Source organism: Solenopsis invicta, chromosome 11 (assembly GCF_016802725.1).
Source record: "Solenopsis invicta isolate M01_SB chromosome 11, UNIL_Sinv_3.0, whole genome shotgun sequence".
Classification (NCBI taxonomy): domain Eukaryota; kingdom Metazoa; phylum Arthropoda; class Insecta; order Hymenoptera; family Formicidae; genus Solenopsis; species Solenopsis invicta.
This window is the reverse complement of record NC_052674.1, coordinates 9,355,129-9,380,707: the sequence shown is the minus strand read 5'-3', so window position 1 is coordinate 9,380,707 and position 25,579 is coordinate 9,355,129. Positions and strand designations below refer to the sequence as shown.

Below are 25,579 nucleotides of genomic sequence, written 5' to 3'. Positions count from 1 at the left end.
TTAAGCCGGTGTTTGACCTCGCAAATGAGATGTCCAAATTCGACCAATCAAGTGATGCTGATTTTAGTCCGCTTTGCCCCAATTGGCCGAACCTAACCTCCAATTCTCAAGCCGCACTGACACGAGGCTTGAGCCTTTTCTCTGTCGAGCACGTTCGTGTTCTAGCCGCATCCTGGTAAGGAACCAACGGGGCAGGACGTTTCTCGGGGAAGATGAGTCTTGGCAAGGTACCTACTTTCGAAAATTCTACTCTGGTTTGGAGCGGCTTCGGAACTTTGAGGAATGCACGAGATATTTATGATAAAATCCTTCCTTGAGCTTTGTAACATGTGACAAATTTTCCCCTTCAGATCGCACATGTTCTGTGATTACAGATGAGCAATTCTGTTGACCTTTGTGATTGTATTGTGGAAATAGAAATTAACGTCTCAATTGCAAAATCTTTCCAGATGTTGACGACGAACGCGAAGATAATCAAGAGCAGCGGGGCTGAACCCGATCAATTCGAGGTTAGCGTTTCCCAAGCCCTTCTCGAGCTGGAGATGAACAGCGACCTGAAGTCGCAGTTAAGGGAACTCTACATCACTAAGGCGAAGGAGATTGAAACGAATAATAAGAAGGTGAAATCTCGTTTCTTGTAGCTTTTTTGTTGTTTGTAAAGATTTTAAATCTTAAATTGTGCTATTTTTTATTTTTATTTGAAACATGTGTTTTCAAAACGATTTGCTATTTATCCAGCTAAATTCCTTTACTCATTCCGTTAATCTTCAATTTTTAAATTAATTTCTTATAAAACTGAGGCATGTATAAAACGAGAATTAGGATCGAACTAGGAATTAATTGCTCTTATACAAAGTTAAATATTATCAGTTTCTTAAATTAAAATTAATTTTTTATGGCTTTACAACTACATGCACAGATTGAATTAATTTTAGTGAAAAAAGTTAAAGTTTTGTTGTATGCTGTTACATATAATATTCTTAGGAATTGAGATAATTCTGTTTTTCTTACAGTCGATTATTATATATGTACCAATGCCGAAGCTGAAAGCATTCCAGAAAATTCAGACACGGCTGGTACGCGAACTGGAGAAGAAATTCTCTGGAAAGCATGTGATGTTCATCGGCGAGCGTAAAATCTTACCCAAGCCAACGAGAAAGACGCGTACCAAGAACAAGCAGAAGCGTCCTAGGAGGTAAAAAGAGTAAAAAAAAATGTATATGTAAAAACGTAATCAGATGAGTAAAATGACTGTATTAGCGCAATGTATACATGTAATTAATGATTTATAACATTTTCTTTTAGCCGCACACTGACGTCTGTTTACGACGCGATACTGGAGGATTTAGTGTATCCAGTGGAGATTGTTGGCAAGCGTATTAGAGTCAAGCTCGATGGGTCGCAGCTTATTAAAGTTCATCTCGATAAAAACGAGCAAACGAATATCGAGCACAAGGTATATTTATTTATTGTCCCTTATCTTGCTCAGAACGTCGCTTCTGCTATCGTTTATAAACAATTACGTTTATATACATTTTTTAATAGGTCGACACCTTTGCGTCAGTATACAAACAGCTGACTGGACGGGACGTCACGTTCGAGTTTCCCGAATCTTATGTATGATAAAAGTAAGAAAAATAAAAATATTTTAATCTAAATTTTTATTATGCACCTCATTTTTATTTTCTTTGTTAGATTAATATAGAGGTATTTTCAAGGAAAAGAAAATAGAAACTGCTGCAAAAATTTTCTTATAGAGAAATTAAAAGTATAATGCTATAATATGGCATTTTTTTTACATTGATTAATTTCTCTATACAGCATAAGTAAATTTATTTAAATGAATCATGTTAAATAATTATAATCATTGTAGATTAGGTATTATTACTTATTTATACACATATATAAAAAACTACATAGGCTCAATTAAAATGTAAAAATTGATTGCTTTATGCAATCTTTTTTTCTTTCTGCATCTGAACTTGGCCTTTTTCGAAATTAGAGAGATTCCTCTCTGTTTGAAACAAAGTGGCCATACATTTTTTTTTTCAAGTTTTAAGAAAAGTGTAACGTAGATCATGAAGAGACATGTGATAAAACGAAAAAAGTGCACTAACAATAAGTATGAACAGATCTCGTAAGAAACGGTCGGTAATGCCGGCGTTGACATGACGACTGCAGCAACATGGCGTTCACATTGTGGACACTCTTCGAAGCAACTCTGTTATGTTTGAATGCGATCTGTGTGTTGAACGAGGAAAGATTTCTCGCCAAAGGTGATAATTAAGCGTATTCAATGTCCATACTTAATTTAATTAGTTTGTAATTAATTTTACATCATTCTGATGTAAAAGACCAATATTGTAGGTTATAATTTTCAATTTTGGAGACTAAAGTTTTCTTTTCATTTTTTTTCTTCAAGTTTGTTGTATTTATCGTTGATTTTGGGATTAATCGAGAAATTCATGTTGAACGCTTTTATTACAGTTGGTTGGGCGTCGTGGCAAAATGTACAAGGATTTGGAGAACCTCCAACGGCCAAGTCACAAATATTGAACCTCATTAAGTCGATACGAACTGTGATGAGGGGTAAATATCGTATAAGATTGACACCTATTTAGCATTATTGCATTTTTTTCTTATAATACGTTAATTTTCAGTTCCTCTGATACTTTTCAACATCTTGACAGTAGTTGTAAAGCTTGTGCTTGGCTGATAACAAAGAGGTACATGAATGGAATATGCTGTGTGTAAGTCAAAGTGTTGAAAATAATGCATTCATAAGGGAATTTATTAAATTATATTTTTATGTCTACAAATCGTTTTTTACTTTACATGTAAATTTTGTTGTACATCAATCTGTGAGAATGGATTATGAATGGGTTTCTGTATAAAACAAATAATATGTGATACATTTATCTTTTTTACCTTTTAGGTTAATTATAATAATATATACTATAACCATAACCCAAGCAAAGTCCTGAGTCATTCAAATTGTGCTTTACTTATTTACTATGAATACTAAACTTATTAAGAGTACAATTATTCGTTCACTAGGTACCTATTAATTTTGAACTATGATTCCTAAAAATTCAATTTTTATTGTATTATAAATTATTTTTAATGATTAAAATGTTTTTTTGTATCTGCGAATTATTATCGATTGCGCATTCACATGTTAATTACTTTCTGGTCTACGAGAGGTCACTAGTATCTGGAAATTGCTTTAAAATTCGCAACATTCTACATCATACACTAAAAAAAGAGTTTGATAATAGCTTGATAATAAGCCATTATAAAATATTAAATAATAAGCCAATATAAAATATTAAGCGATATAATGCCAATTAAGTATTTATGGCCAATGTAATAAAAAATAATTTTACTTTTCTAAATATTTTGTAACTTATTAAATTTTATAATACTTGCTAAATATGCAGAAAAGTAAAATTATTTTTGGTTGTATCAACCAAATATTTAACTGGTGTTATTTCACTCAACATTTGGTAGCTATTATAAGTTTTTTTTCAGTGTAGGAGGATCAAATGTTACATTAAATTGAACTTTTATTTTTGAATACAAAAACTTATTGTATACAATTCTCTCGACAATTTAAAGTCGAAAGAAATTACAGAAAAATTAAAACCATTAATAGTGATTTATATTAATATTATATTTTTTATCACTTTTTATTAATTAAATAAAAATATATATAATGAAATATTAAGTTATTATTTAATATTACTATTATTAATTAAAATTATATTAATTATTAAATATGATTAATATTACATAATTATATATTTATTATTATTAAATTAATTTTTTTTAATATTTAAAATATACATAATTTTATGTAGCTATGAAAAGAAAATTTAGAAATGATTAATACTTAATGTTACTATTCGTTATTAACTCTTTTGTTACAACGAGTGATTACGGTCACCCTCCACGAGATGTCACTCTACATACGACGAGTGATTATATTCACTCTTCACGAGACGCCGTCTGCATACAGCGTAGTCCGCACAATGTGTTCTATCTCGGTTTCGAAACTACACAGAGTATTATTATTAATTGTTATTATTCAATTATTCAGAAAGCATCGGCAAAGCAACGAGTAAGATGTAAATCCGACCGCTATCAACTGTCCGCGCGTAATGTACACACATTTGGCGCGGTACCTCGTACAGCGGGAGCGTCTCAGCGGAAAGGATTGGAGAGGATGTTCGTAGTGAAAGGGTTAGGTAAATACGCAAATTAAAAATTTTATTATCAAAATGTTTATGCTCTTCGTGTATTAATAACTTTCAAAAGCTTGCGAAGAGAGCTTCGTTCTTGAATCTTTCCCATTACTCAATAACTGTTCGGCCAATTTTTCTCGTCCTTTTATCACCATTTATGAGCGGAGTCGCGCAAGCAGCGCGAAAAGATTAATCAACCGGTTTAAAAAGGATGCGCGCCTTGCATAATCCTGCAGGTTAGGTACTTATGCACCGCGCTGCTCGAACAGCTGGAAGCGACTGGTAGCCCAGGTCATAGCTTCCGCGCGCTTATTTCCATTTCAATTATTCCTTCCCGGATCATTTGAATCGTAAATCGCCTGGTCAACGGCCAGCGCGTAAATAAATCGCCGCGGAAGATCGCCGACCGACCGGCCGGCGCAATACGCGCGCCGATCGGCGCTTTCCTCCTCGCGGATTTACGAACAAGGCAGCTTGGGGAAGATGATTTTTCCCCAACTTTCTCCCCTTCCACGGCTTTCTCGGGATGAAAGAAGCGCCTGCCGGGACAATCAATGACTATTGCACCGCGTGTATTTTGCTGTACGCGAACATGTAAAGACTTGTTGGCATTATTAAACGTGACTTGCATGAATAACACTCGTACAATCATTGCAACGTCTCATCGCGAAAGCCACATTTCCTGACTATATCTTTTTCTTTTATTGTCGCTAAAAGCGCCACGATCGTTTGGTTATCGTCTAAGGTTTTTCACGATAAGAAAACTCGCGTTTGTAATTTCTTATTTATCACACAATGTCGTTGATTCAGTCTACAAGTCTAGATGGACTAAAGTATTTTTATGCAAATATTCAGCATTAATCTTTAGTTTTATGATTATTTATATTGTATGTATGCTATTTTTTAAATGCAAATTAAAATGGATTTTGTAAAAAGATACTCTTATCTAGAAAATTTTAATAATTATGTTATTTATGTTCTATAATATTTATAAATAAATTCCGGGTTTTCCTATTTTGAAGTTTATTTTATTATTTTATATTCTTATTTTTACGTAGACAAAAGTTTAAAATTTGAAAATAATAGAAATTTTTCTTTATCGTGTACTTATATCTTTTTATATAAAAATATGAATAATATAATTGTTAAAATTTTGCTATATAAAAGCCTTTTTACAAAATTCAATCCACTAAATTTACATTATAAAAATAGTCTAAATAACATAAATAATCATAAAACTAAAGAATAATTTTGAATATTTGCATAATAAATAAAAACATTTTTGTCCAGCTAGAACGAATAAATGACTGTGCATTGCTGTGTTTTTAGCGAAGCATAAAAGACGTAAATTGTTTTTTTTTATCTAGCAAGTGTATTTTTTCTAACACGCGATCGACCGAATAATATTGCATTTATTGAAAAATCATATTTATTTATTGAACAAATGACATTGTGCATTGCTGAGTTTTCAACGAGACATAAAAGTAAAGTGTTTTTTTTTTTGTTGTTATTGTGGTGTTGCAATTACTATGCAATTTTTGCATTCAAGCATCGTAAAGTTAACGTCGACTTTGAAACATAATTGGCTAATTTTATTTAGAACGTATGATAATATTTTATTCATCCTCAATATATGAAATTATTCGCTTATGTTCACCTTTGATTTTATCTAGCAAGTGTATATTTATGTGTATTTTTTCTAACAAGCACTCAACCGAATGATATTGAATTTATTGAAGAATCACTATTATACTTATTTATTGATATGTGAAATTTTTAAGTGGGTGAAATTTAGCCAACGTGACGTCGTCAGTACCGTAAAGATCGACTGCAAATTGGTCGGGGGAACGACACGGACGTGAAGAACGTCGATGATCCTGCGTGAAGTAATGTTATAACGGCACAGTCGTTTTTACGCGGGATCCCCAACGGCGCACATTACGCCGAGATGCAACGTCGATCGCGTCGGTTGTGCAAGCGTCTCTTGCCCGATTTTACCGTACATCGTAACGCTTGTTGCTGACGGTTCAACACCGTCCGATCCGCTCGATTCAGGACACGCGTGCCGATTCACCATACTCTTCACTTTAGCTCCGCTCACCCGCCAGAAGAAACGCTTGCGAAACTCCCCTCGGGGATTCCTCGCGGCCGACCCTTGTCGTGCAGAGGAAATGCGTAGGTAGAACCGTGAGATTGGCGTAGGTGTACGAATAATTAGCATGATTTCGGGAGTCACTGTTTGTAATGATCGCTCGGCTACTGTCTCTCAAATCAGTCTTCATCAGCGAGTTTTACACACAAAAAATATTATTCTCGTGCTAAGAAAAAGCAGCGATTACTGAATTTTCATTTTCTTCTTTTAAATAATGCTCATCTTCACAAAGTATATTTTCTCAATAATAAAATTTGCGGTAAATATATATTTTAAAATAATTATCAAGAAATAGTTGCTTTTCTTGGCGGCAGAAATGATATTTTTCCGTGCGTACCGACCACGAGAGTCGCTCTTTCGGAGAAAGAGACAGAGAGACTGCAGCGACGAGTTTAGCCAGCTCGCCGACTCTACACATTATTCTGTAGTCGTAAGTTGGAGCTATAAAGTATTATCGGACGCGGTGAGAAAGTTTGTAGGTCTTAAATGATTTAAGTGGGCTTTTATTCTTTGGTTTCGATGATTCTCACGAGAGAATTCCGTGTCTTTCACTCTCTCGTATCACGCCGGGAAGAGTACGCGCAAAATCGCTCTGCCGACGAAAATACCACGTCATTGAATTGATTTATAACGAAATACGACATCCAATTAAGCTTAGCGCAATTTAATGATGCGCAATCCGACGCAATTTCGCGCCACACTCGTAGTTACGAAAAAAAAAGGAGAACAAACGGGAGGAGAGGATGGGAGCAACTCGTTGGAGATATCCTCACGATTCTTTCTTCAGACCGACGCGATGCTAGGGTGATCTTATTGTTGAGCAATACGCGTGTGTACTCTGCGTTTGTCGCTGCCAGAAGTCCCGTGCAAAAACGGGGACCGACGAGAAAGTACGTGAGGGAGGAGACCAGCAGCCGTTGCGCGTCCGGTCCATTATATTTTACGTGGCCCCACAAATCTGCTTCCCATAATTGGTATTGTTGGTACATCGCGCACCTTCTCTCCTTTTTTTTTATGACTCCTTCCTCTGGCTTGCCGATCAAACCCGATATCTTGCGTTGTTTAACCCGATCCATTTCAAAATTCTCGAAGTTTCCACGTTTCGTTTTCTTTTTCATCGATCAGTGACTCTTTTGGAACCTTTGATTTTCTTCAGAGCTTTCCATTCTCATCAGACCTTGGCAAGAGCACTCGACAGTCTCTCTCTCTCTCTCTCTCTCTCTCTCTCTCTCTCTCTCTCTCTCTCTCTCTCTAATAATGCTAAATACCAAATTAAATCTATTTCTGAGTACGTGTTATAATAAAAATATATTTGATGACACAATATTTATCGTAATATTATGAAAACATGTTCGATAATGCATATTCATTGTGGAGGTGACGTCAAATAAGCAGATGATTACAGGTGTTCTATTTTCCCAGAGCTCTTATCGGTACTAATGGTGTGGATTCTAAAGCGATATCTTATCACTTGTTTGGGAAACAGGTCTTATCTCTTTTTAAACGGTAGTTATTAAGTAAAAACTTTTACTCATCTGGATAATGGAAAAAAGAGTAATAGCTATCAAATGTTAAGTGAAACTATGTTAATTAAATATGTCAATTAAATAATTTTACTTCTTTGAATATTTAGCAAATATTATCAAATTTAGTAATATTTACAAAATATTTAGAAAAGTAAAATTATTTTTGGTTATATTAACAAAATATTTAATTGATATTGTTTTATTCAACATTTGGTAGTTAATATTACCAAACTTTTTTTTTTAGTGTAGTGTTAGTTTAACGTATTGCTATACTTTCATTTAATTTATTCTACCGACTCTCTGAATTGTTTCTAAAAGGCCATTTATTCCAAATATGCATTGTTATAAATGAAATAAAAGCTAGTCTATTTTTTATCATAATATTTTTTTTTACAATTATTCATAATGATTTTTTTGATAATATATTTCTATAAATTTGATTTTTCTTCGAACTCGCGCTAGACGACGCTAAAAATCGGTAATCAAGGATATCGTAACCATTGTGCGCGCGATCGAAGTGAATCGTGTGCCCGTATAACTGGAGCGTAGATCATCGCGCCACACATATTTCTCTCCTTTCGCACGTCAGCGGACGAGCGCCTCTCTTGCAAAATTCCACAGAGACTCTCACACCGCATGCATGCGCCTCTCCATCCTCACCTGCTCGATCTCACCGTATCCCCTGATGCGAAATCGCGCGCGGCACTTTCCCTGCCGTCGACGTCGCAGGTAACACACACGTAAGGTCTCTTTCGGGACAGATAGCCTGGCTGATATCTTCCACGCTTTCCTCCGTCTCCCACGGAACCATTTTTAATGGGCACTTTGTAGTGGAGTCATCACCGTGTCTCCGCGCGCGCCTTGCCATCACGAAAGTGCCTTTATACGCCAACTTCGTATGTACGACGCGACGCTTCGCTTCTTCGCGCGATAGTCGTGTTATTTCCATCGGCAAGAGGCACGCGGGGAGAGATCGCCTACTGAATTACAAAATCGTCCGCTACTTACTGCCTTACGCGATTTTAATTTCCCGCCCTAAGGTTTTTCACAATCGCGCAAACCTTGCGATATCGTCATATGTTCTCCATCACTGCACAGAAAGAACGATTTTGCTAAACATTTAGCTGGATCTGAAAATAATTTTGGCTGGAATATTTTTCGCAATAACTTCTTTAATTTTTTAAGATGCTTGAATCATTATCAAATCCGACTCCAAAATTAATTTGAAATATTATTTCTGGTTTCAGTTTAAAGATTGCGTTCTAAGGCCGGCAACTATTGGCATGCAGTTTATAGAACTGAAATATATATTTAACAAGTGATATGGAAATATAATTAAAAATTTTTAATAACTTTGAAATGTAGTACATATATTTTTAAGGTTCATTTTGAGCGAAAAAACGGATCATTGTCTTCTTATTTCTTGTTATTCACATATCGGTCCAATGTCCAACTTATTATTGAATCTATTATAATTTTGTTGGACCATCAAAATAATTGTGTAAGAATGGAGTCGAAATTTTTTGCTCATTGCATTATTCATCATGCTCAAACGTTCTAATTATTTTGATGGTCCAACAAAATTATTTTCAGATCTAGATAACTTTTTAGGCATTTTAGAAAAATTATTTTTCTATGGATGTAGACAATTAGAGAGTTTTGAATTATGTAAAATTTTTTACATATGTTAATTATGAAATATCTTAAGATTCTTAAGACTTTGTTCTGTAATTTTTAATGAAATGTAAAATTTAAAAAGGTTAAAAATATTTTTTTTTTAATTATAGGATAAGAAATCTTACTGTATTTCAGAATTCACATAAAAAATTTAAGGACAAGATGTAGACTTTCTGATGAGTATTTCTGAAAAATGTTCCAATTCGTGTAAAACTTATGAGAAAATTTTTCTCAATGGAAACTTGACGAAATATTAACCGCAGAAGTTTCTTTAAAGCTTTTAAATTGTGTAGCAAATAGTTTTATGAAAATACTTCTGACATTAGTAATAAGTTTCTGCTGACACGAAAGTAATTTCAAATACCCGTCTTACATTTATTTTCCTTGTCCCTTAGTTCCGCCATAAATTCACGTCCTTTATCAATCGCTCGCCATTGACTTCTTCGAAGAGGCTTCGAGACAACGCGGAAATAATACACCGTGTCGATCGTGCAGAATAGCAACCCCCCCACGTCTCGGGAAAAGAGCAATTGTCGACAATCGCTCTATGGAGATACAGTTTATGCAACCCGACGAGAGAAGATTGCCTGTAACTTCTTACTCATCGGCGTTACATGAACTCGATAAAGTCATTCGAGAGCTCCTGAGAGCATTATCGACAATGAATGTTTCACTTTATTGGCACTCACTATCTTACCTAACCGTGCCAATCGTCCATACCGTTTAAACGTAATATCAGCATTTTCCCGTTACGTAATGCAACGGATCTATAATTTATGAAATTTTTCTTACGCGTGCGCGCGAGCGCACGTAAACGCGTCGTAAATTGCAATATCGCGCGGAGGTACACGCGAGGAATCCGGAGAAAACTTGTCCGTGGTCATGAATCATTTGTAAGTTAAATACTTAATAATTCGCAAAAAAGAAAGTAATCCAGCCGATAACGGTTCCGCCAACAGGAACATTCGTTTTATCGTCAAAAAAATGCAGTTTTAAATCTTCAAATCCGCTTATCGTCCTTTTAAATGTCACCTTTTAATTTTTCATATCTTGGTAATTAATGATATAATTCTTTAATGCATCTGAACCGAAGAAGTCGGACCTGTTCGTGTTTTTTCGTACATCGTCTCACGTAATTAATGCGTTCGCCTGTGCGCGTCGGCGTGCGGTGGCTCGATCTAACCGCATCTCGATTAATTCTTAATTTTGCCTCGGTAACCCACAGCTTTGCGCGATATCATGCCACTTATCTTACTGACTTTCGTACAAAGTATTTCCGCAATTTTCGCGAGCGAGGCGACGTTCGCTGTACCGCGATCGTAAATCGCACCAGCTGCAACGATGCATCTATTGTCCACCCCGGGCTTAAAATTGCTTATCCGTGATTAGTAGAGAAAATCCGCAATCATTGTAATGATTTGTCATCGTGAGCACGCGGATCGCATTGTACAGAACCGCCGCTGATGGATGTCGTCATAAATGTCTGCGGTTGCTACCTGCAAAACATGCTAATTAAAACGTTTTCGAGACAGTAGCGCGTCAGTAAACGACTTCTTCACGACCAGAATGATTAATTAATTTACTAAAAGCACAGATCAAAACGTTTCTTCAGCTTCTTGTCTTGACCGTAATCTTGACCTGCGAAACAGCTTGAGTCGCGAACGAGAGGAACTTGTAATTTCTGATTAAAAACTTTAAAGATGTATGATAGAATTTTGAAGATAACACTATTATTACGTGATATTTTGCTAATTAATGTATTTTGTTCCTCTTTATATGTAGTTAAAATTTCAAGTCACTTTACCATATTATTTTCAAAAAAATTATTAAAAAATATATTATCCGTAACACGTATTGTTATGGCGAACAATGCACACATTGATTAATTCATTATTTCATTCATTGTCCAAATATCATTAATAATATAATTTCATTTTTGCAATAATATAACTCTTTTTTTTAAAGAGGTAATGTAGATATTTATTAATATTATAAAATAATATGTTAATATGTTATAGGTTGGTATTGAATCAAAAGAACTTCTTTGTTTTATTTTATAAATAAATTTCTTCAAAATTAGATAGTAATTTACTTAAAAATAAATAGTCAACTAAAAATTAAACATAATAGTTATGTTTAGAAATTATTCTATTATTTCATAATTATTTTATTACTCTAAATTTTATCAAATCTCTATAAACGTTAAAATATTATTTAATATTAAATAATATTCCTGAAATATTTAATATTAATACAAAGTGATTGCTCACTTCTGATAACATTATATGAATATTATATGAGAAGTAAATTATATTATTTACTTTAATATTTTATTAGGAGTATTATAACTTTTAAATGTAATAATTATAAAGTTCATGAATGTTTTATGTATAATAATTCACATTAATTTTTTCTTACAATATTTATACATTTTTATAACATTCCACGGATATTGAAATAAAATACCACGAATGTTATACATATAAAAACGGACATATAACATTAACATATATTTTTATCATTTTAAAATTATAGAAAAATTATTGAATAATATTCTCGGAATATTAATTTAATATTATTTTAATTTTGAATAATATTCGTATAACATTCTAGGAATATTGTAGCGCTTATAGGTATGCAGATGCAGTCAATTTGATTAGAAAAGTATTATCATACATCCTTAATCTGACGAAATCGACAGGATTTTAAATTGCAATAATTTAATAAAATAAATTGAAACGCTCGAGGCACTCGCTAAAGACTCGATCTTATTGCCGAAGAGAACTTTCGATCTTAACGTTCCAGAGAAGTCATAACCAGCTGCTGCATGCCTAGCAAATACGCGTCTTCTCAGACTGTTTTCGCGTGAAATCTCTCCGAAACGTACAAGATAAGTTCATGTACCCAAGCGACTTACGTCACATCGCGGTAATCAAGAAACTCGAAGCTCAGATGTTAATCTCAGGCATTACTCGAGCGGGAAGAGAGGCGCGAACGTCTCGTGATCGTGACGGCAGGAAACACCAGAAACGAAGGAAAAAGCGAGATCTCTCCCCCTTCCCTCGTCATCCTTCCGGACATCCTTTGCCCAGATAATACCTATGTCGTTTCGACAGCAAAGCCACTTTCGAATCTTTATCGATGGTCAGATCCTTCTCTCGCTCTTTCTCTTTTTTTTCTCTTTTTTTGCGTCCTCTCCCTCACTCTCCTTTTTCGTTTCGTAACACGGTGCCCTTTGGCGAAGCGGCTCTTTCTCGCGGCGGGAATTTACATGCCCAGAGATGGTGAAGCTCGGCCTCCCCTCCTCGGGGAAGATAATGCGATACCCGCTGGCTCGCGTAGTTCGCGAGTGAAAGGAGAAAGGCGCCGATCTCTCGAAACGTCGACGAAGAGAAAGAGAAACGATCGAATGTCTTCAGGAGATACAAGCGACACGGAAAAAGAATCGTGCGAATACGACCCGGGGGGCGATTGTGCCCCCGGGTGCTGCGGCGGTCGCGGGGTCGTAGAACCGGGGGACGTAGAACCGTAATGAGATCTCGCGATAATCGCGATCGTCGGCGACAGGATGAAAGGAGGCGAAGGTAAGATAAAGTTATGAACAGCGGGGAATACAACGGCGGCGAACATGCCGGAAGCGAATCGCCCCGGCATGTTCGCGCGCGATCAAGTGGAAAAGCACACGGGTTTTCAACGGTGGCGACGTTCTTTTTTTTATTCTTTTTTCTACAAAAAAAAGCCTTTATACAAGTATAAAAAGATGCGTGGTTAAGGAGTAGAGCGTTATGTATAAAAAAATAGTGTGTATTTTTTTCGTGGCGTCGTATGTACGTGTTTGTTGCTCGACAACGGCGGCGTCCACTCCGTAATCCGGATCGCTTCTTCCGCCAGGCGAATCTCTTCTTCCTCTTCCTCTTTCACGCGGATAATTAGAGGTCGATATTCTTCTATGCGGAATCGACTCTATTCACGCGTATCCGATTCTCGCGATATCTTCTCGGGAGGGTTGAGAAAGAAACGGTTCGAGGGCCATTGTCTTCTCTCACGAGCCAGCTCTTGAAAATCTGGTTCCGGATGACCTGGATGACCAAAGACCTCGGGCGAGTCGATTCTTCGCGGCGGAAGAATCCAAGCCGCGTTACAACAGCGGACGCCGCGGTACAGCGACGATGGAATTTTATTTACAAGGCGCGTTGATACCGCGCTGATCACGTCTTCGGCTTGTCGGCCTCCTCCTCCTACTCCTCCCGCTCCTCCCATCTTATTATTGTAATATGAGTGACCCCCGACGAGCGTAATCGCCGGGGATGAAGTGTGAAGTGTGTCTGCGTCAACGATTACGCCTGCCCTCTTTGACTTATCACTGATCCTCGGTTCTCTTTGCGCGACGGACACGACCGCGACGATTGATGCGATTTTGGTACGATAGACTTCGGCACCGCGCCGACTGCCCAGGATCATTTTAATCCCTCCCCCGTCCCTCCCGCGAATGGGAGGGAAAGAGGATTAAAGTAAGAAGAAACTGGCCACGTTTCGCTCCCGCGGACCCCCCGGACTTGTCAAAGCGACGACCGGTGGATTTTCGACAAGTCAAGGGGCCCGGGGAGACGATGTTGCTCCGCGTGCGCTCGGCGTTACCCTTCCGGCGGATTCCGGGAGACCCTGATCCGTTGAAGCGACGACTATTTAATCCCCAACGGACCAGGCGCCGTCCCGTTAGCTCCCGCGTCCGCTTCGCTCGCGCGCGTTTCTTCTTGGCGCTCGTCCTGACTGACCTGGTCTGACATTGGTTGGTCGAAGGACGAAGTAAGTCGGATAACGTAGATAACACGATGATCCAGCTCCGTTCGGACGATCTTCGAATATTGATCTGCGCGACAGTTTGACTCTGGTATCGACGACCTTCCGAGTTGCGAGCCCGAGGAATGTGTCACTTTTGGAGAAACTGGTCTGGCGCTCCATAGACAGTCGTGATCTTCTACTCTCCAAGTACGTTCGATCTTCTCCGTAGGCTTCTTTTCGTGCGTTTGCGTGTTTTGGCTGCGTCTCGGAAAGTAGTCGTTGTAGTCGGCCGGTGCCATTATCCACTCTCTCTCTTTCTCTCTCTTTTGTTCTCATTCTCTCTTTTTCTTTCTCTCGCTCATTCTCACTCTCTTTTTCTCTCTCTCTCTTTCATCATCATCATCCAAATCAAGGTGATTCCTTAGAACGGCGCGCCATATCCACTGGACGGTCTGCTGGGCGCTCCGTAGCTGCTGCTAGGTCCGCTGGGGTAGCCTCCGCCTCCGGCGCCTTGGCTGACCTGGTTGAATTGGGCCACTTGGATAGCTTGTCTGATGCCTTCGAGATCGATGCCTACAACACGGGTCTGGTAGCTGGGCACGCCGTATTGCGGCGACGGGGCTCCGTAGCTGGAGCTAGGGTATCCGCCGCCAGATCCGCCGCCAAATCCACCGCCAAATCCGCCGCCGCCGCCGCCGCCAGACTGCAGTTCCTCCTTCAGAAGAATCTGACGGATCTGCTCGAGCAACGCGCCGTCCACGGAAGCGCCTTCGCTGGTTTGTCCACCGAAGGACACCTGGGTGTAACCGCCGCCGCCGCCGCCGCCGAAGCCACCACCGAAACCTCCACCGCCACCGCCGCCGAAGGAGAAACCACCGCCACCGCCGCTTGGTCTGTTGTAACTGTAGCCTCCGGAGGACGGCGGCTCAGCCAGGGCGAACCCAGCCAGACCGACAATCATACACTGTAACACAGAAAAGAAATACGTGTGTTACTTTAGTAGGATAGATTTTAATCCTTTGATGGTAGTCTATATGCGTAGTAGTAGATGTGTAAATACAATTAAATTATATGCATGTACACTCGAATTATACACACACACACACACACACACACACATACACGACACACGCTGCTACACAACAAATTGCACTTTCGAAATTGCTCATATTCAAAATAAGATGACTTTATAGTATTTGTCGAGACATTTATTAATTAAATTTTTTAAATCAAATTTTTTAGATTAAATGCTCATAAAAAACTTTTCGAGTCATTTAATTTTTTTCATGATGAAATGCATCTTGTTGTACAAGCCATTTTTTCGAACTGTTGCTTACAGTTTTATACTTTTGAAATTTTCAAAAAATTTTCAGATTATAATTAAAATTTTTTTTGATGCAAAAATTCGCGTTTCACGAAATCGAAAGTGATAATAGAGCAGCAATAGAAACGTGAAAATTTAAGAAAAAGCAGCACTCGTTTTTTTCACCAACCTAATGATCCTGATTACTTGACTCTCTCTTTCTCTCTCTCTCTCTCTCTCTCTCTCTCTCTCTCTCTCTCTCTCTCTCTCTACTCTTCTTCTCGCGATTTCTCCCGTCCGCACGCATACACCCGTGCAGCACATTTTTCCTACTCTCGCTTTCTTTTTCCTTTTTCAGCCCTCTTCCCTCGCACGTATCGCTTCTTAACGTAAAGTATGGGGAAAAAAAGCGTGCTTACCGCGACCAGAGGATTCATGTCGGCTTCTGCGATGCCGCCTCAGTTCTGTGACTCCGTGGAAGGTAGACCGGAGTCATTTATACCCCCGGGAGAAGCAGGGGGATATACGCGGGGCCCCCACGAAGAAGAGACGGGGGCCTCTCGAGTGAGAGTAATTCAGTTGTGAGACGATTCTCTCCCTCTCCTCCCGACCTCGTGCTTCTTTCTTTTGCTCTCCGTAGACTCCGAACATCCACCTGTCCTCCTCGCTGGAGGATCGCCGATGTACGCGAGATTTCGGACGGTCGCCTCTTGCGAAATGTGGCCTCTCGATATAGTTCCTACTTGCGTCCTAGACCTAGACTTCTTTAGTCGAGTGCTTTGCCGTAAAGGATTTTGCTTCGGCTACCTGCCTGAGTGTATTTGAGTGTACCTCTTATAATTTTTTATTTTTTTTCTTTGCTCACAATCGTGAAAATATTATGCCGACAGTTATGGCGAACGGTAAAAGTGATACGAATGTATCTTACATTTGTAAGTCACGCCAGCGAAATTGATTCTTATTCTGAAACTCGTTCTTACATCCAACGAATTTATATTTGTATTACGACTTATTCATATTTGAAAAATATTCTTTGTTTATTGAACTTTATCTTTCAATCCATGATTAATAACTACAGTTTTAAATAAATTCTTTTATTTTAAATTAATCTATATCAGTCGTAATAATTAGCCAATTTTAACTGGAATTTAATTTTTTATTATAAAAGTTTTTATTATAAATTAACTTTTTATAAAAATAATCCATTCACATTATCGCTTCGTCTATATTTATATGAAAAGAAGGTACGGCGACATCTTTATTTCTCAATTTTTCTTAGAATATAAATTAGATTAGGTAAACATTGTTCAGTTTGTTGCAGCATTGTGTTACGTGTCGCAAGCCGCCGTAATAAAATGCTGTACGTGCGCTATTTTGCTGTATTAATTTTACGCGATAGGAATATAAAATATTCATTATAAGAGTTGTTCTATTTAAAACTTTACCTTGACAAATTGCCAGCGAATATATTCTTTCTTCATTAGATAGCACAACCGAATTGATGTCGTCATACATTCGAAAGCCAGATGGGGGATCGATATTGAATGACGCAATTAAATTCTTGGCGCAACGTTGTTTTTTTCATTTTAGCTTCAATATACATTACTGCCATACTTGTATAACCACTTACAGTAACATTTATTTATAACAATATATACAATTAGTGCACGCCAAAAATTTCTCGCGAATCATAAAAGGATTAATTAACAAGCGAAAAATAATTCAGAATTCATGTGTTACATCGTGCGAGATAAATCTCCCCGCTCTTACGTATCTCTTCATAAATAAATTCTTCACATGTAAGTGAAGAAGAATTACAATCTAGACATTATCATAGTAATACAAAAGACAATTCTAAACATTGAGAAATTTATTTACGTGTTAATTATAGTCACTATGACTTTATGTGGTCACGCGATGTTAATAACCTTCCAGTTCATAAACTTTATTTATTTGTCGAAACTACAAGAGTAGATTATGTAACAGGAGCTTAGAGGGAGCTGAACTTATAGGGAACATTATGTAACAAGGTTTCTTTGTTTGCGCAGTGCGTAGCACCGGATGTGCACTGAACCATTTCCTCACTGGACGTTTCCGTTAATAGTTTTACGCCGCAAAGTACTTCTTCTTTTGCACCTTTTGCTGGCTCGCTCTTTTGCAGCTATGCGTAAGACGGGGAATGAGCCATTTTATGGGTTTCTTAATTATTTCTTTTCATCGTTAGCTTCTTTCATTTCAAATGAACAATAGTATCCATCAAATTAATATTTTGCTGATGAATTACTTTAATTAGAGAAATCATTTAGCTATTGAAATCAAGAACTAAAAACAGTGACGAATTTATACATTTTTATTTCGAGGGTTAGCAAGAAATATCCTAAATGCAATTGGAAGTATTAGAAGTAAATATATGTGAAAATATTTTATAAGGAACTAAAATGTTTAATCTTCAGTTTGTCAGTTTTCAATCTCAATTGTTTAGAGACCGATTGTTTAGGTGTTCGCTAAGAATAATCCAAAGGATTTATTCTACCCAAAGGTTTATTGTATAGAGGTTACTTGGAAGAAAGTTAGCAGCAATTTCAAGAGTGCTTGAGATCACGCGGCAACAATCACATCACTCTTAGCTAGTGACGCATCTTCCTAGAGGAAAGGAAGACCCCTGTGTATCTTTTAGCATTTTTACGGATAGGGGTTTCGCGAAGCATCGCGTAAGTTTCGTGAAAATCTACGTGTATCTCACTTCGAATAGAAATAGACTCGATTGAGGTCACATTAAGTTTCTCACAACGTCGCTGCGTTTCGCCACTAGATATGACTGCTCCTCCTTGCAAATCGTGAATTTAACTGCTATTACCAAGCGACTTTATTAACATTACAATAGAAAAACGTCAATACGTCCCAACGAAATATTTTAGGCATGGATAACTAATCCGCGTGGATCTGTTAGCGAACGATCGAACCGGTTTATTCGCCGAGAAACGTCTCCAGTTGATTAATTTCGACACGCTCGTAGACTCGATATGGAAATTAAATGTCCACCGAGGCCAGAGTGATCGCTTCGCACGCGTGTATCTCATAATACCTTATTTATATCCCTCATAACACACGACAGTTTCCGACGTGCAGGCAATTAGTACAGCAATAAAAGATGGAAATTAATTGAGTCAAACGCGCCGCGACATTTTACAATCGTACGTCGCACGTGAGCGACAATACACAAGGGTATTGTAAGGAGAAAAGTTGCGAGATGCCGGCGGGAAGAAATAATTTGCGACTGTTTGCGAGGATGAGACCGTACGATAGACTGCACAATCATCCGGTAGAACCGTCGGCACTTGGTCGCGGAATGAGAATCCCAGGCATCAGGAAGAAAAGTACGCGGTTCGCCATCATTGTATCATCCGCGCGACGAGAAGCTTCCGTGCGTTTCGTATCGACGTAATCATCGATCCTCCTCGCGCGGCGAGTGCATATCGAGTCGAGGCATGCATTCTCGATGCATTAACTGCACTTGGCCGGTCAAAGGAAAGGAACGCTGCGCCGATATCCTCCCGGCGATTTTAAGCGGTAATGATCTCGTACGCCAGATGCCTTTTGATCGCACGCCGACTTTACGACGAATTGCATTTTGAAATTAACGCGCGGAGAATACACAGCTTCAGCTGGATTTAATTGACGTGTCTATCTTCCGCATTAGCGGTTCGGGCTTAATTCTAGCGACGTCACGAAGGTACGGTCAACTGAGGTGAAATTGCCCCACAGGCTATCTCGAACTAATGACTCGTGGTTCGAACTAATCGACGTCCAAAACACAATTAAAAGGGAACTCGGCCTGTTGAATATTCACGACAGTAAGGGGGAGGAGTTTTGCTAGGCGCCTAATGGAGGAGGAAGTCCATTACGGCTGGACTAGCAACGTAGCGTGTCGGCCAATGCGTCCGGCTCCCATTCGATCCTCGTCTCGGGGGGGAAAGGGGTAGGGTGATGGTACTCGCTAAACGAGAGGGAAAACGCTTTCTTCGGCGAGGAATTTAATTATCCGGCCTGTGAACTCTCGACCCACTTCTTCGCGCGTATACGACCCTGTATATCTGGTCCGCCGTTCCATCTCCTCCCTCCTTCGTTTTCCTCCTCGCTCCACGTTCGATCCGATTCGCCTGATCCTCCTTCGGTTCTTTCCTTTTTGTTTTCTCTTTTCTTATCCCGCGATTCGTCCGGTTTGGTCCCCTGGCAAAGATCGATGATGATTACTTTCACGTGTCCTTGCCGTGCCTTCGCTCGCTAGTAGTGCGATTGTACTGTTGGAGAACCGATTTCGGCGTACGTACGCGTTAGCCGGCAATTTTTTTTTTTAATGGGCGCTCTTGTGCCTCCGTTGCGTCAGCAGCATTATACTTGATTACGCAAAAATCGTGAGGCAGCTGCAATCGCTGACCCAGTCGCTGAAGTCTACATTCGGTCCTCGTACGCAGAGAGATTTTTAACGTAGATGCTACTCGTATGTTTAAAGACCTCTTGCAACAGCATTTAATCTTTTAAATAATGATGAATATTCATAAATATTTATCACAAATATTATGTACTTTCTAGGTTATATATAAAATATATTTAATGTAGATATTTATATATAAAGCATATTTTAAATAATAATATATTAATAAATAATAATTTTTAATACTGAAGAAAGCTAAGAAAGAAGGAGGGAGGGGGGCGAGGAAGAGACAGAACAGCTTGTATTTAAATCCTTGAATAATATTTTACGAAATATGTTTTCCCAGCGGCATTTCCTGGTGGACAATCTGCTGTCTACTGAAATTTTTTTATGCAAATATGACTGGATAATTATAGAGATTAATGTTGAATCGCTTCTGTCAACATATCGTCGCCCAGAGGCGCGTTCGTAGGTGTTGGAGATTCGTGAATGCCTTAATGCCTGAGAGAATGGTCTTAAATCATCTGTGTCAATGACAACTGTAAAACCTGGATAATGTATGGGCCATGCTACCGCAGTAACGCATACGGAAGATACGCATTTGTTTGACGCAGGACAATTTATCCTTGCGAATTTCGTCATTGATCGGGAGAAAGCAAAGCATATGCGCGGGTCGCGAAAATTAATAATGAGAAAAAAAACCATTCGCGCGCATCATATTTTATTATATTATATGAAAGAGAGACATGGTATTCAAATTAGCAGTTTCTTAAGAGAAGCTTTAAAAAATGACGCACAAAAAATGACTGTCAATTCGCAATGCTGCTTCGATATATTTGATCGTGCTATTTTTTTTTACGGCATTTAATATCTGGTCGGAATTCTCACGGTCATCTAATGACTGTGACAACTGACGATGATTTATGAAGTCGTGGCCAGTCTTGATGTTTCCTTTAACTCTTGAGGTGACCCTTGCCTCCCACGCCCGCGCTGATCTACTCTGATCCATTTGTATCTAGCATACTTCAATCATTCAGCAAACAAAATAACAAATTTATACATACTACTTATATTGATTTAAAATTGTTAATTACAGACTGTTATTATATAATTATTCTGCACTATTAAAAATGTCATAAAATTTAATGTATTTTTAAGTTACATATTAAATTTAATGTACATTAAATTTAATGTGTCTATAACTGAAAAGTATGCGCATGAAATTTAGTGCGCCTTTGACAACATTAAATTTATATAAAATGTACATTAAATATTTTTAATGTATCTGTTTGAAGTTTGCTTCCGTTCTATTACATTAATTTTTGCTGCCGATTTTTAACAGTATGAGGATACTTAGCTCTATAATAAACGGGCTTCGCTTTGAAAGCAACCAGAAGAAAATATCATTATGCAAAACTGTTGTAGCAACTTTAACTTTAAACTTTATAAAATTTATGGATATAAAATTATAGGATTTTTTTTCTTCTAGATATGAAGCAAGAAGTTGCTTAACGTATTGCAATTATATTAATCATTGAATCTCTTGTCTCCTGAACTAACTTTCTATTCGAATATATTTGTTTTTTTATAAAAGCGTAAATTTTCTACATCGGTTGATATTTTTATCCCGCGATATTTAGTCTCGTCTATGAATCAATGAATATTTAGGTGATAGCTTTTAAAATGGATGATCGATCGGCGGATGTTCCATCGATCTTTCACGCGTCGTCGCTATCGACGACTTCGAGGCCTCTCACCGATCCGTCGCGTCCACGATTTCGACTTCCTCGATCTCGATGGCTCGGCTAACATTCCCGAAGGCTTCCCCTCCCGCGAGTCACGTCCCGACGACTCGTGTGCCGCATCCGCGGTTTCTCGGATATTAATGCTGCAGGGTCGCGCGAAACGAAGCTCGTCGTGTCGAGCCTGGGCTTGACTTTCGCTCGCCGAAACCCCGTTTCTCGTTCCTCTCCTCTCTCGCGCCGCATCTCTTCCTCTTCTCGCGGCGACATCGCCGTTTTCCCTCTCGTTCGCGCCGCCGTGGAACTTCCTCCCGCAACAGTCGCGACGATTGACTCGACTGCGTCGTTACCGGTACGTTTCTTATCTCCTGGTTTCGCCAGGGCTTATCGCGCTGCACGTTAACGGGAGAGGGCCATTTGAGCCGCTCTGGATACCTCGCATTAAAAAGTTAAAACAACTTTAATAAGCTTTTACTTTTCTTTTTTTTCAAATTTATGATACTGTGAATACGATCGCCTGAAGCCATCGTTTCCATTTTTTTCTCGCTGTCTAATTTCAAAATCGTATCGCAGGGCAGCGATCGTAATAACTTTTTCCTTAGAATGGAATAACGTGAAAAATTTCTTCAGTAATTTTAATGGTAAAAATTTTTGCTTTTCACGCTTTTCACATTTTTGTTCTACAAAAAAAGTTACATAGTTTCTAAATATGAATCGGAAAAATCTTACTGGTTTGCAGTTCTATACTCATAATTGTGATCATGCATTGAAGTATATTAGAGCTCAAAGTCCACTTATGATCGACAAAAGCGGTGACAGAACAGTGGATGACATTAGTGAAAAGAAAGTTTTGAAATTTGAGGCCTTTTGAGATTGTATATTGCACAATTATTTGATAAATTGGTGCACAAGCTTTGTCGTCTTCGTCAAATAAATTTGAATTTAAAATCGAAATAAAAAAATTTGTTACACACTTCATCAGACTCCATTTCTCATCTAGATTTTCCAAATTTCTTTTCAACGATTTTCCAATTTAATTTAATATAAAAGTTTACTTAAAAAAGTGACAAATAAACTCTTGCACCAGCAACACAGTACTTTTCTTTTACAATTCTTTGAAAGAAAGGAAATTGTTAATTCTTCCGATATACTTTGGGAAGAAAGTCGCGGCGGGGGCTTGTTCCAGTCTTTCTCGCGAAATCTACCAGCCACCCGATAAAAATGTTATATCACGTCTCCCGTAATCGTTACCGGGTTACACACTTTTGCCGTGACTCCCCTCCCGCGAGCATACGCATCGAACTATCGGGCAATTAAGTGCACCGCGAGAACCTGATTAGCCGCTTGTCCGTCGCAATTACTGTTACAACTGCCGCGTGACTATCACCCGACTGACCACGACGATTCTGCCGCGCGTAGGTTACAGTTCAAACTTTCACAACTTTTTACATCTGCGAGAATTTCGCCGGTGCCTTTTGTGTAAAATTCACGCGCGCGCGCGCGCGCCGAAAAGCGAAAGTCGGTCTCGCGTGTGCGACATGTTACCTTGAATTAAAAAAAAAAAGGAAAGAAAAAAGGGAGTAGGAAAGCATGGAAATATGTTTTGCGCCAAGTTCAAGTACAGGACATCAGTTTGCGCGGGTGTCGTTTTCGAAAATTACTGGGATTTGGAGGAATTAAGACGTGCATGCGAACGCGTGCCGGGGATGCAAAGTACTGCGCGTCCATCTCATTACGGGAGATAATGCGCGGTTGGCATTGTATAATTTAAGAAAATTGAAGAATCGAAAATTGAAGGTTCGCTTGAATTTCGTGCACAATTGCCGGCCAGGGGATACTCGGATGCAAAAGCGGTCGCGTCCGTCGTAACGATTTAGAAAGCGTAATCGTCCACGCGGGACGCCGATGTTTACGAGATTAATGGGCAGCGCGTCACGGGGAGTCACGATACCACCAACGATTTTATATAATCCGCCGTTACGAACGAAATATATTCGAAATATACTCCTTATTTGAATATTCTAATTTCTAACGCGTGGGAGATAATTATGTAGCGTCCGGGACCGAGGGAAGCGTCTCGGTGGCATCGGGGGATTTCGCGTGTTCCCGTGTAAGGCGAAAGGTTGAGGTTTCCCAGTGAAAGGTGAAAGGGATAAAAATGAACCGTTACGCTCGCACGTCGAGCTTAGACAAATAATTGCTCCCCTCTCGCGTTATTGGCACATGAATCATTCGCGAACGAGAGCGGTTACAATTACGGCCGGCCACGCGACTCTTTGCGGGAACCGCAGCTTCGTCGTGTGTTTCTCGCAACTTCGCGCGCTTGAAACGATGAGCGACGGCACGTCACCGTCGCGTTTACACAGGGAACACAGTCGTGTAAACTGTCCCGCGTAGCGCTGTTGGCACTTGTCACGTCAACGTACTGACGCGAATGCGTTTGCATCGGACAAATATTTGTACGTGAAACTGTTGGATAATCCTTTTCCATTTCTCTCTCTTTTTCTTCCGCGATTCCGGTGGCACACCGCGACGAGAGTTTCCCGGTAGAGATGTGCGATTTAAAAAGTTATGCATCGCAATTTATGCACGGCGTAGAAAGAACTGCATGAAAAATTGCATTATACAAAATGTTAAATAACTATAATGATTGATACAACACTTGAAATTATCAAGTTAAATTAGAGAAAGTAAATATTCATGAACTATTTATGAATATACGTTTATTCTTAATATAAAAAAAAAGTGCATCGTTTCTTTCATATCTCACCGCAAATAGAAACTTATATACGTCCATAATATTATAATTTTAAGGTTGCATATTTTCGTTAGTTTTGTAAAAAATATTTAACGAATCAATATTTGATTATGAGCTCGATTTTGAGCTTCATTTAAATTGCAGCTTTTATAGAAAAGTACTATTAGACTCGCGATAGAATTATTGCAATTGTAATAGTGCAATATTGGATTCGAGTAATTTTTCAATAAAAAAATTTTCCAGTAATTATTTTCGCCAATCCAATGAATGTCTTTTCCCATAAGAGAGGCGCGATTTTAAATCCCATGCGATTTCGCGATTAGCAATCCAATTTTATCTATCGAGTTGCGATTTAGGAAGAACAATTGAGATGCGGTATTAGCGATAAATCGCACATCTCCGTTTCTCGGCCGGACGCTTTTCCTCTGACAATTAGCGCCGCCAGCAAAATCGGCTATGTCTTCCGCTTCGGATTACCCCCTCCGTCCCCCGATGTAATTCCATGCACCGAGGCTTTACGTAATCGACGGCTCGCTTCCGACACTACGACAGTGCGATCCCGGTTTATTGCCTCAATGCTGCATTGCCTCCGAACGCGCTGCATTCCTGAGACTTATATCTTGCAGTTTATGAAAAATTTATTAAATGAACGCAAATGCACGAGGAAAACACCCTTATGTAAGAACAGCCTTCTAATAGCCACGGCGTGTAGCTTCGCGTAAGAGTCTCGACGCATTAATTGTATTTAAATTAATCGCGCGCGCATACGATGACGGACGTGTCAGCGCAATCTTATCCGTTCGATTCTTATCGTTTTCAATTTTTCCATCCGCCGCGGATTAAACGCAGCAGATACTCCGATCTTTCCCTCTTTGTTTTGTTAGTGAACGACTAATCTACAATGTGCTCCTTGCTTCCTGTTACATTCTAGCTTGCTTTCTTATCTGTTGTCTTTTTGTC

The 25,579-nt window shown here is 38.7% G+C and overlaps 3 protein-coding genes across 3 annotated transcripts; 2 read left to right on the top strand and 1 right to left on the bottom strand.

Moving 5' to 3' along the window:
- The first annotated feature begins 66 nt into the window (after positions 1-66).
- LOC105199397 (40S ribosomal protein S7) lies at positions 67-1,658 on the top strand. The gene is made up of 5 exons (XM_011166499.3): positions 67-227; positions 450-620; positions 1,014-1,195; positions 1,306-1,456; positions 1,546-1,658. Exons 1-5 carry the CDS (start codon positions 213-215, stop codon positions 1,621-1,623), a joined length of 597 nt encoding a protein of 198 aa, XP_011164801.1. The 5' UTR covers positions 67-212; the 3' UTR covers positions 1,624-1,658.
- Positions 1,659-2,136: 478 nt separating this feature from the next.
- LOC105199393 (immediate early response 3-interacting protein 1) lies at positions 2,137-2,924 on the top strand. Its single transcript, XM_011166487.3, has 3 exons — positions 2,137-2,276; positions 2,488-2,589; positions 2,661-2,924. The coding sequence occupies exons 1-3, from the start codon at positions 2,186-2,188 to the stop codon at positions 2,714-2,716; spliced, it is 249 nt and encodes an 82-aa protein (XP_011164789.1). The 5' UTR covers positions 2,137-2,185; the 3' UTR covers positions 2,717-2,924.
- Positions 2,925-13,291: 10,367 nt separating this feature from the next.
- On the bottom strand, positions 13,292-16,233 carry LOC105199385 (putative glycine-rich cell wall structural protein 1). Its single transcript, XM_011166473.3, has 2 exons — positions 16,104-16,233; positions 13,292-15,345 (listed from the first exon to the last, which is right to left on the bottom strand). The coding sequence occupies exons 1-2, from the start codon at positions 16,119-16,121 to the stop codon at positions 14,803-14,805; spliced, it is 561 nt and encodes a 186-aa protein (XP_011164775.1). The 5' UTR covers positions 16,122-16,233; the 3' UTR covers positions 13,292-14,802.
- Between the last annotated feature and the right edge of the window lie 9,346 nt (positions 16,234-25,579).